The 12083-nt window shown below is 40.2% G+C and overlaps 1 protein-coding gene across 6 annotated transcripts in view; it reads left to right on the forward strand.

Moving 5' to 3' along the window:
- RYR2 (ryanodine receptor 2) overlaps positions 1–12083 on the forward strand; it is a 535490-nt gene that overhangs the window by 182525 nt on the left and 340882 nt on the right. For all 6 annotated transcript variants that reach the window (XM_044239419.1, XM_044239420.1, XM_044239421.1 and 3 more), the window contains 2 exons: positions 431–614; positions 3183–3318. In XM_044239419.1, coding sequence (XP_044095354.1) covers positions 431–614; positions 3183–3318 — 320 coding nt within the window. The remainder of the gene's footprint in view (positions 1–430; positions 615–3182; positions 3319–12083) is intronic.

Here is a 12083-nt window from a genome sequence, read left to right on the forward strand (position 1 = left end):
AATGTATTTTTAAACAGGCAGGGACTTTCTGAATGGCCATGGGGGTCCCTGATCATTAGCAGTTAACCGTTCCTTCTCCATAAGCAAAAAAAACAGAACAAGTACAGTCAGAATTCTGAAGCTGGGAAGCTGCATCTTAAACCTTGTGTACGTAGTGATTTTAAAATGCAATTCAACTGCTTTCTAAATATTGGGACCATGGGCTTTGTAGGAATTGGTTCTTGAGGCCCTTTAGGTTTTACACTTGACCAAGTTTAGAATTTTTTATTTGAATATATTTGTTACTGCTGTTTGAGGAAAACTAGGACCTTGCTTATGGGTTCCTTTTACAGAGGTGTAGGGACAGAGAATAAAGCTTAACATCCTCTGTGGTCTAAAAAATCAAGATTGCAGATCGCTGATACAGAGAAATGTTTGCTATTTATTTTAGGGGCCTTGATGCACTCAGCAAGAAAGTGAAGTCTTCCACGGTGGACCTCCCGATAGAATCTGTGAGTCTAAGTCTGCAGGACCTGATTGGTTACTTTCACCCCCCAGACGAGCATTTGGAGCACGAAGACAAGCAGAACAGATTGCGAGCTCTGAAGAACCGGCAGAATCTCTTCCAGGAAGAGGTGAGTTTCTACCGACATTCGTCTCTTCTATGCTGCTGTCTCAGGAAAACAACTTCTCTGTGGGGAATTTCTCTGACAGGTTTGCATTTTGAGTTGGATGAGCAGGTAAACTGGGGCATAAGGGAACCAGGCCTTGGAGGAATCCTGCAATTAGTTTTGTTTCTCTGTCAGAGAGAGCTCCCTTAAAAAAAAAAAAAGGAACACTTCCCTCCCCTGGCGAAAGACATTTTAGTTTGCCGTCTGCTCAGCCATCATGCTGATCATTCATTGCGCTGCAGTTTACTTCGTGTTCGTTATATAAACACAGTATCTTGAAGTATCTAAATGAATACGGGCGCCTGGGTGGCTCAGTGGGTTAAGCCGCTGCCTTCGGCTCAGGTCATGATCTCAGGGTCCTGGGATCGAGTCCCGCATCAGGCTCTCTGCTCAGCAGGAAGCCTGCTTCCTCCTCTCTCTCTCTGCCTGCCTCTCTGCCTACTCGTGATCTCTCTGTCAAATAAATAAATAAATAAAATCTTTAAATGAATACGGGCTTTGTAAAACAGGAGGGTTTTTAGACTATTCCAGAAGTTCTGGAGGCTACTTAGACGTGCCTAAGGATCCACAGGAAGCTTTGTATGGGGAGGGAATCTGTCTAGGAGAGGGCAGGCCACCTGGGGAGGCAGAGCTCAGGGCTCTCTGCTTAGAGCAACTCCACTTACTACTTCTATGTGTGTTCAGTTTTTGTGTGTGATTTTATTTCATGCACATTCCAGTTAAAAAGAGCTCAAGTGCCATATTTCATAGACAAAATAACAGAAGGACGGAGGGATAGGTCTACCGATCCTGAAATGAGTGTTGGAATTAGTACCATATATTCACGAGCTTCAGTGGGAGGATGTCAGAGGTGAGCCGGCACATCGGGCCAGCTCAGCAGGTGCTCGAATTCTTCTCAGTGCTCCCTGTATGTGGAATAATAAATGTGTCTGAGGAAAACTGTCTCTGCAAAAGCATCTAAGAAAACAGGTTAGTGAATATTGCTGAAGATCCATAAACCCTAACTCTACATTCTTCTAGTTTTAAAACCGTTTCCTCATTTTCTGTCAAAGGTCTTTGAAATTCACATTAATTTTGGGGGACTTTTACTGTGTATACAAAACCGATGTGCTTAGAGACCAAAGTGGTATGAAAGCACAGGGCAGGTCAGCAAAAGCCAGTAACAACATGGAGTAGTTTGTTGGGCCCTTTACATTTGGTGTGTGCCAAAATGTTAGACTGTGCTATGTTCATTTAGTATCCTGAAAAACTGAAATGAAATACTAGGGTATGAAATTTTGAAGTATTGATTTGGATTTTTTTTTTTTTTTTCAATTTCTCATGGAAGACGGCATAGATGGGGACCTAGAAATGGGCCCAGGTTCCTGGTGCCTCTTACAACTCTGTGAGAAAGAGGTTCCCTTGATCAGTCAACTTGAACCAGCTCCTCCTTGTATATGCTTTGCCGCATTTTGGCAACCTTGATCTAGCAATAATAATAAAAACACAAGTTCAAATATAGACAGCGTCTTACAAAGCTCTATAATGCATTTTTGACCTTCTTTAAAGATCTCTTGTCATGAGCTTTTCTTCATTTATTAGATCTTTCATTTAATATTAAAAATAATGATAATGATTATGACCATTATGATGCCTGTCCTAAGAACAAAGTTTCTTAGGTCTTATGCTTTTCTAATAGAGGAAAAGAAGTCATTTTCCTCTACTTCTCTTAGGTTCATTGGTTGGGGTCCTGCAGATTAGAATGACAAAAGACAGATATTTAAGAGAAAACAAGATGTATTAACATGTGAATCACACATATCCATGGGAGCACTCAGTGATGAGCAGCTCAAAGGAGTGGTTAGAACTCGGGCTTATATAGCGTCCTAACAGAAGGACAGTAAATTTGTAGAAAAGGAAAGTGATAAAGGAAAGGAGTTTTGAGCTTCTAGGGGCAGTAAATTGTGGGAAGGTGAATACCTGGAGGAAATTAGTGGAAGTTAAGGGTGAGTTAGTAAAGTTATGTAGCTTCATCTGTGAAGATTCTGGGCTGATAGATGTTGGGCCTTGTTTCTTATGATTAACATCTTCTGTCCTTCTTGGAGGAGGAAAAAGGGCAGAGAATTTTTCTTGTGTCTGCCTTTTCTCAACTGCCTTCAGCTCCAAATAATCCTTGTGCCAAAGTGGCATATCTTGTGGTGGCATTCTCTGAACCTCTTCATTTACTCATGGTACAATACAGTTGTGACTGATCCATTAATCTACTAGTAAACCTTGTAAATGGAAGTAGAAAGCACATACCTGTGTATTGTTCTTCTGCTTCTATTCGAGCATAGCCCTCAGGATTTAAAAACCACTTGAATTATGTCAAGAACATTTTATTTCACATACAAGTGTATTTCTTCCTGACATTTAAATAATAGGACCTCAATTTTCTTCATGATTAACAGTCTTACTTTAAGCCAGACTTTTTTTTTAATGAATCAACCTAGCGTTTTTTTGGTCTGTGAACAGAATCACAGTTTCTTATGGTAATTTGTATTAACCTTCCAGGGAATGATCAACCTCGTGCTCGAGTGTATAGACAGGCTGCACGTGTACAGCAGCGCGGCCCACTTTGCTGATGTCGCCGGGAGAGAAGCCGGCGAGTCCTGGAAGTCGATTCTGAATTCTCTCTATGAGTTGCTAGGTAAGAAGTATGATGGTTTTCAAGGTAGCTGACTCACATCTATTTCAAATGATCACATAGCAGGTAATGTAGTTTCATGATAAGATTCTTCATCGAGGCTTTTGGTGTTTACTGTTGTTGTGCTTAAAGCCAAGTGATGTTTGTTGTACTTACGTCCATCTTGGAGTGTGGAATGTGGCCAGAGCAGTAAATTGATCTCTGATTTATGGAGGGGCGTCTTCGAGAGTGTGAGTTTGTGGGTGAGGGACCTCTGTGTGAATATGCATCAAATATTTCCTCCCCGATTCTCAGGTTAGTCCCACAAGACCCCTCTTTCTCCCTCACAAGAATCTTGTCAGGAGCCTTCCCCTTCACCTTCTATAGTGTTTTTGAGATTTGCACTTGCACCTTCTAGGTGTGCTTGAGGTAAATGAAGAAATGCTTGTGGTGTTTGGTGCTACATTCCTATTGACTGTATACGAACCTACGTCCTTAGTATTTTTGGCCTGGGCTGTTCAACTATCTTTCACTTGTCTCTTGTTAGGAACTATGAGCTAGTTAGGAGCTAGTGAGCTGACCTCCAATGAGGATAAAGAAAAGTAGTTTATTTCTCAAAGCAATGGATGAAGCCAAAATATCAGCATTTGGAGGCCAATTCTTCAAATCCCACTTCTCGTAAAACAGTATGATGGGGACAGTTGACATACAGTGGATGGAGTCACAGGAAAAAAGAATTGTGAGCTTAGGGAGTCCAATTCAGTTACACTGGAAATACACCTGCCCGCCCTTTTGCTTTGGATGGAGACATCATCATCAGCTAAGTCTGCTTGCTACAAATATCCTTGAAAATAAAGCCTATAAGAAAGGCTTTCAGTGGCTCCTTTACAAGACATGCAAAAACAAGAGACCAATGGAGAATGACCTCTGTCTTCACTCACCCTCAGTTACAAAACCTCAGACTCATCTGATACGCTGTGGCTGCACATCTCTTCCATTTAGAAATTTCTTACCTTTTCCCATCATTCCAGAAGGTGAAGTTTAACATGCTTTGCCTGGTATGTGAGGTCCTGGTGAACGCTTCCAGCCTGATCTTTGCCACTCTCTTTCGCTTTTCTCTAGCTGTACCCATTTCTGAGTGCCCTGTCCATGCTTCGGTAACATTTTCCTACTCCCCTCTTTTCCAGAATTCCTGTATATGCTTCGAGTCTCAATTCATGCATGACTTTTTTGAAGTTAATGTTGACATTTTTTTCTAACTCTGTAGCATGATTGAGCAGTTCCTCCTCCTCTCTCTCTCACTCTGCTTTCTTGGCACTTAGTATTTACTTGTGTTATAACACTTACCCATTTCTTAGTTACATAGGTGCCTATGATCTCCAGGGCAAGAATGGCACCTTCTCTGATTTTTGCATCTCTGTCCTTTAACTCCATGTCTGGCACATGGCAGATACTCAGTAAAGGTTGACTAATTAAATAAATTGATTTCTGATAGAATAGGAAAGTATATCCCTAGGTAGAGAAAAGAAATCTCGAGGTGTGTGTGTGTGTGTGTGTGTGTGTGTGTGTGAAGAATGAAAGGCATCAAAATATTTTTAAATTCTCTATAATCTAATTGAAACTCATTAAAACTTAATAATACTATTTAGCAAATAGAACTCCTATGCCTGCTAACATTTCTAATATGCTCCCTTTAGGTGGGCTATTTGATCTGCCAATGAAATTAAACACAGGTATTTTGATACTTTTAGAATAAGGGGTGACACTGACTAGCATTTCTTTGAGCATGACTAGGCCACAGAGGCTTTCTAGGAATCTGGATTTATTATTTTACCCATGAAATCATTAGGACAAGGATTTTATGATGCCACATTCTAGACGCTGCATGTCTTTGCCAGTGAAGAAATGACAGTGGTGAGTTTCTGTATTTGGTAGAGACTGGTGTATGGTTGTGTTTTAACACCACAATTTAACATCTTCACTTTCTGTGAAGTGAAGAAATGTCACTTTCTGTGACATTCTAGATCTCAAGGTCAAGAGGAGCTTCATCTGTGTGTGTTTGAGGGTAGGAAGGATTATGTGCAGACAGTGTTATTTTGGAAATATCTAGACAATGCACATCTTACTGACAACTTTGTATCAGCTCTTTCCATAGTCTGGTACTTTTCTCATTTCAACAGGTCCATGTGTTCATGTATCCATAAGAATAAAAATGTACAGAGACAACTCTAATGATTTTTCTAAGCTCACAGAAAAAGTTTAATCCAGCAAAGTCAACGTCTCAGTTTTATCATTTTGGGCTATGTTTCCTCAAGCTTATACTCCTTTTACCTTCACAGACTTCTTTTGGGATTAAATTTCATTGTTTTAGAACCTAATGGAGTAGTAGTAATGAATTCTCCAAAATGCTGAGACGTGGAGAGCAGGAACACCACTCCTCATCAGAATTGGTTTCATGGCTTTATTCTTAATGAGACCATGGATAAAGATAGGATTTTTAAATGGTTTATTCAGACTGTGGAGGGGGAAGAAGCCGTTGTTGTAGGTGGAATGATGGAATGATGGTGGATCTCTTAGGATATGTCCACTTGGAGATTACGGCCTCAGCTCAAAGTGGCTCACGTGGTGGAGGGCATTTATTGGGTTGTAGAGCTGGACGTCGGCCAGTGGGTGTACTCAACGGCTTCATCATGGCATCCAGAAGCCGCTTCTTTATATATGTTCTGCCTTCCGCAAGGTCAGTTTCCTCCAATACCCGCTTCCCTTGTGTGGCCTCAGAGGGCTGCCCTCAGCTCCCACTGCTGCAGGTTTCCTCTCTGACAGGCAAATCACGAAAGAGGCTGCTCCTGGAAATTACCTCTTAGGGAAGGGCATGCCATTTCCTAAAACCCCTAGCAAATCACCTCTTTCGTCTCATTAGCCCAGACTGTATCTGTTGTCTTTCCTGAGCTCACCATTCTTGCAAGGGAGGACACAAATTTCACTAACACTGGCTCTGACTGATCAAGGACTCACTCCTGGAACTGGGACCAAGCCCTTGGATTGCTTGGCTGTCATACAGAGGTGAACATTGCAGAAAATTCTGGGGAAGATGCTGAAGTGTCCAGTTCAAATGTTAACTTAGATACTTGACTCATCCAAAAGGTTTTAGGGACTAAATTCTAATCTGAGTGCTTTTGTCTGCCACGTAGCACCACGTGTAAACAGTTGGCACTCAATAAATATTTCTTTGAATTATTCAATAAGTTTATTAGAGATTCCCAGGGAGGTTAGATGTTCCTATGATAGCTTAGATGTGGTCATTCCATCACTGTAGTACACACCAGTGCACCTGCTACTCCCCCACCGTTGTGTTTTTTTAAAAAAAAAGGCTTAATCTTTAATCTATAGGCAACAGTCTCTGAGAAAATGACCCTTCGTTAAGCCACAAGGTCTCAAAATTAAAGCTCTCCTACTTGCATGACCTTGAACAGATGACTAAACTTACAGTTCGTTTCTTCATCTGCAACACTGAATCTAGAGTGCCTGCTCCGGAGGTTTATCATGGAATCCCCCAAGGTGATGTGACGTATTGAGAACACCAGGCGCGTCGTGAGTGATACCTGTTGTTTTACATGTTACCTGTACATGGCTATAATTCTCCCTTAATGATGATGTTGATGGCTTAAATATAGTAAGAGTTTTTGTTAATCCCCCACATATACCTCTTTGTCTCTGTCTCTGTCTTTCTCTCTCTCTTAATATCTCTCTTCAGGAAGCTTCTTTTTCCATTTTGTTCATTATTTCCCAAGTGTCTTGAATCTCTGTTCCTCTTACCATCCTCTCAAAGGGTATCCTCTGTAACAGAAACCACGCCATGTTGGGAGAACATGGACTTGGAGTCCAGTCAATCTGGATTTAAATAGGAGTCCAATCTGTTCAAAAGATTGAGGGCTTGCTGTCCAAGATGCCCTAATCTGGGCAGTGAGAGTCAGCTGTGACCAGGATGTAGTCCCTGCTGTCATGGAATTAATGGTTCAGTAAGAGACACACAATGCGTATAACAAAACTAGCCGTGATATTGTGCAGTTACTGACTTTACTGCTTTGACCGTCTTGATGCAAGTTATTGTTAAATGATGTTAGTGATTAATATGAGATTGATAAATTTGACTACATAAAAATTAAAATATTTATGAAAAATGATATTAAAAATAAGAAACAGGTGAGAATTTTGTAAAATATGCCACCTATATCAAAGACAAAGGCTCAGTTTCTCTAATATATGGAGTTTTCATAAATCCATAAGAAAAGGAACTATTACCTGATGGAAAAATGGACAAAAGATGGAGACAGTAGTTTCCAGAAAAACAAATAATAAAAGATTCTCAACATGACCAATAACTGTAAATTAAGATGATGAGTAAGGATCATTTTTCATTTATTAACTTAGCAGAGATAAAAAATTTGATAACACCTGTTATTGGGGAAAAACTTGGTAATATGTTTTTGGTGGGAGTGTAAATTGGTGGAATTTAAAACAAACTTTGGTTGGCAGTACACATCGCACTTGAAATGTGTTTCCTTTTACTCTAGAAATCCTACTTTAAGATATGTATTCTAGAGATATATTTGCACAAGTGTGGGAAGGTTGTCCACTGCAAAATTTTTTATAGATTACATAAAATTGAAAATTATTTTTCTATCAACAGGGGATTGGTTACAAATGTAATAGTGTAGTAATGTGTTATCCTTGAAAATTGAGATAAACCCATCATTGGGGAAATTGTATAAGACAGGCCAGATTGCTGTCCTTTTCTAGCATGGCCGTCTAGGATATGGTATTAAGTGGAAAAAAGAAAAAAAAAAAAAAAGCAAGAGGAACATTGTATGCCCATGGAGATTCCAGTTGCAGTGTATTAGAATTATGCAGAAAAAGATATATTCTTATATACCCTGGATATTTCTGGAAGGATGCAAAGAAAACTGCTAGGTGGCTACTTTTTGGGGGACCCATCTTTTACTTTTTTTGTGTGTCCTATTATGCATTCTTACTGTGTTTACACACATTACTTCTATAATTGAAAAAGTCATTAACATAAATGTGTAATGTTACACAACTGAGGATGGAAGGGAAAGTTAGTACATGAATTCCAGTTGACTGAAGAAGTAGAATATTATCATTCAGTGCATGCATGTAAAGAGGATCTCTTTCAGTATATACATGACAGGTTCACTAGTGGTAAATAGAATGATGAGAGATTTCGTGGCTTAAATATTTCTTTGGCTACTCTTGATTTTCTCTATTTATTGTAGTGAACACTGATTTCATGATTAGAAAAAAATGAATACATTTTTAGGTTGACTTAAGAATCATTTGCTGCCAGTGATTTTTATTAAAGTGGGTGTGATTATAAGTAACCATCTCTACACGAGTATATATTTCAGTCTGTCTACAAAAGTATCAGATCAGCAGTAATATTTGGAGTTCGTAACACATTTATACCCCCCAGTCCTTCCTTACCCAGCTATCGGAAGTTGGGTTCAAGTTTCATTCACTCCAAATGAATTAAGCCTCCTTCCCAAGCTTCCAACCAGGTAGACAGTTGACCCTGTCTTGGCTTCCTGTGTGGAAATACGCTGCCTTCTTTTTTCTTCAGGAGGTGTATTTAGCATGGAGAGAGCAGGTGGGAATGATAATCTATAACAATTTTAAAATTTGACATGGATATATTTAATATGTGTTTTAGGTGGAGAATGATAAAAGTAGATTTATGAGCCTGCCATGTGGAGGAATCTCCAGACGCCAGCATTCATAGTTTAAAAGCATTGCTGTGGCTTCCTTCTCTGTGTCTTTTGTGAAATCCACATAATTAATCTGTAGGAGGCTTGCAAGGCAGGATGGTTTTCTAAAGATGTCTGAGAAATGGCCCTTTGGCAAACTCTGTCTATGAATACTCATGAAGATTCAAAGCATAGAACAAACAGCAAAAATCCTGGCCCTCTCAGAAAGGTGGAAGTTACCTTCTATTGAATATGTTAACACTTGGATAGGGAGCCACGATGAAGGATTTGGGCACATCCGGGACATTCTCCTGGGGTCCTAAGGAGGCAGATCTTCCGAAATGCTGTAAAACACTGGGGGAGGTAGCCAGGAGATGTTAGTGGAGGGCATTGCTTCAAATTTGCTCATACCAGGGATTATTTGGCTTCTGCACATACAGATGTTTCTGTATTATCCTCCAGGAAATCCTGCAAAACATTTTATAAACAAAACACATTTTTTCTTTTTAACCTGGTAGTAATCACTTTTCTACGAAATGACCGTGATAGTCACTAATCCTTTTTTAATGGAAATGCACTTTGTAACCTATTTTGTGAGATGTCTTAATCTGTTGATACACATGGCCAGGATCCCACCCCTGGTAATCTCTTCTAGGTCGGGGGTTCCAGCAGGAAGAGACTGATGGCGGTGGGGGGAGGGGCTGGAGCAGCACAGACTGGACCTGAGTATGAACTCTGGAATTAGAATTGCCTGGCTTTCAAGCCTTGGCTCCCCTGTGAGCCCCACAGGCAGGAACATACTGCTGTCTCTACTTACCTTCCCCTGCACGAGCCAGCTGATTGCCTCCCGATGATGGTAGAGAGGGAGGGGAGAAGATAGCACCGTTTTTACTTGGTTGTGTGGCTGTCTCTTCTCTGGCTGTACCAGAAGGTTAAAGCTGTCATCTCTGGTGGTGGGGGATCAGAGGGACTGGCAAGGAGTGGACTTTTTCCGGCTCACATGTTAGAGGTCTTTAGCTGAGTTCCTGCTCATGGGACAGGATACCTGCAGCTTGGTTCTGGATGGCTGTTGGTAGCTCCTTTTTTTTTTTTTTTTTTTTAATATTTTATTTATTTATTTATTTATTTGTCAGAGAGAGATCATAAGTAGACAGAGAGGCAGGCAGAGAGAGAGAGAGAGAGGGAAGTAGGCTCCCTGCTGAGCAGAGAGCTCGATGTGGGACTCGATCCCAGGACCCTGAGATCATGACCCGAGCCGAAGGCAGCGGCTTAACCCACTGAGCCACCCAGTCGTCCCTGGTAACTCCTTAATTGGCAATGTAATTGGCAATGTACAGCTGGTAGTCAACCTCCAGCCTCTTTTTCCTGAAGTCAACCTGCTGCTCCTGATGGCTCTCCTGATGACTCTATTCAGCACGAGTCCACAGACATGCTCTCCCCCAGCATCCATGAGAAATGCTCATGCATTCTGGGCCTAACGCAGTCATGTAGGCCAGTGCATGCAAAGCAGTTTTTCATTGCTTCTCTTACTCTGTCCACTTCCGGGGCAGGGTCATCAAACCTAAGTTCACAAAATTCCGGAACAACAGGGACCCTTCCTTACGCTTCCCAAGAAGTTTCCATGGCACAGCGCTCTTAAATTTTTCAACAACATTCTGGAGTTTTTGCTTGTTTATTTTTGGTGTTTTGGGTTTTCAGGACTTAGGAACAAGAACTTGTTAATCTGAAAATTAAAACAAAGAAATCTTTGTGGATTCTAGTTCTTTGGTCCCTCATTTGTCTATGCTGGAATGATTAGTATTCCCAGACTTCGCATGTAAGCTCCAAAGGAGAGAAACTCATTTGATTTTCTGCTGTATCTCTTAGACCTGGAGTAGTGCCAGATGCAAAGCAGGTAATTCGTATTTGATAAATAAATTTTAAAAGTGAGAGTTTTCTTGGAAGATCTTATATCTTAATCTATTTGTAGTTTCCTGATTCTTTGAGTATATTGAGAAGTTGTGAGTCTTGGAGCTTAAAGACACCAAAGCAAAAGGACATAGGGATGTTACAATACAAATAAAAAAATGCAGAATAGAGTATTTTTTACAATCACCATTTTTTAAAAAATTTTATTTATTTATTTGACAGAGAGAGATACAGTGAAATGGAACATATGCAGGGGGAGTGGGAGAAGGAGAAGCACGCTTCCCGCCAAGCAGGGGGCCCGATGCAGGGCTCAATCCCTGGACCCGGGGATCATGACCCAAGACCTCAGTTAATGACTGAGCCACCCAGGCACCCCTACAATCATCATTTTTCAATTGACCACCAATATTACTTGCATTTCATCTTCTGATGGGATAAAAGTTCAGAAATTTAGTTATTCAACATTAAAAATATGGTTCTGTCAACTACCACTTCCCTTTTTAGAGCCCAGTCTGAATTGTTTCCATCATATTTAAATCGTACTGTACTTAACCATGAATATTCTTATTCTCTAAGAGACTGGATGCTATTTATTCATTCACTATAGTAAGAAATAACAAGCCTTCCAAATTTCAGGCAATGTTCAGAGGTATAATAAGACAGTGTCAAATAGAAAAGAACTTACAGTATGCTAGAAGAAGACCCTCAAACCATTGTATTATATTCACATGTTATTCAAGTTCATACTCACAAGGGCCGGCTCTGGTGCCTGATGCATTTACATTCATTTTTTAAAAGATTTTTATTTTAAGCACTCTGTACACCCAGCATGGGGCTTGAACCCACAAACCTGAGATCGAGTTACACATTCCACCCACTGAGCCAGATATTTATATTATTTTGTAGGTAAAATAAATTTATTTATTTCTTAAATAAATATAGATGTATGGAAGAGCAAAGGTCTTTACCATCTTTAAGACCCATTAGCCAGCAACAGAAGAGGACTAGAAGGGGTTTAGTTTGCTTGTCCTGCATGAGGAAAGTCATTTGTCTTGAGTTTTTGCACCTTTGTCTTTTTTTTTTTTTTTAAGATTTTATTTATTTATTTGACAGAGACCC

The sequence above is a fragment of the Neovison vison genome, chromosome 2 (assembly GCF_020171115.1).
Source record: "Neovison vison isolate M4711 chromosome 2, ASM_NN_V1, whole genome shotgun sequence".
Classification (NCBI taxonomy): Eukaryota; Metazoa; Chordata; class Mammalia; order Carnivora; family Mustelidae; genus Neogale; species Neogale vison.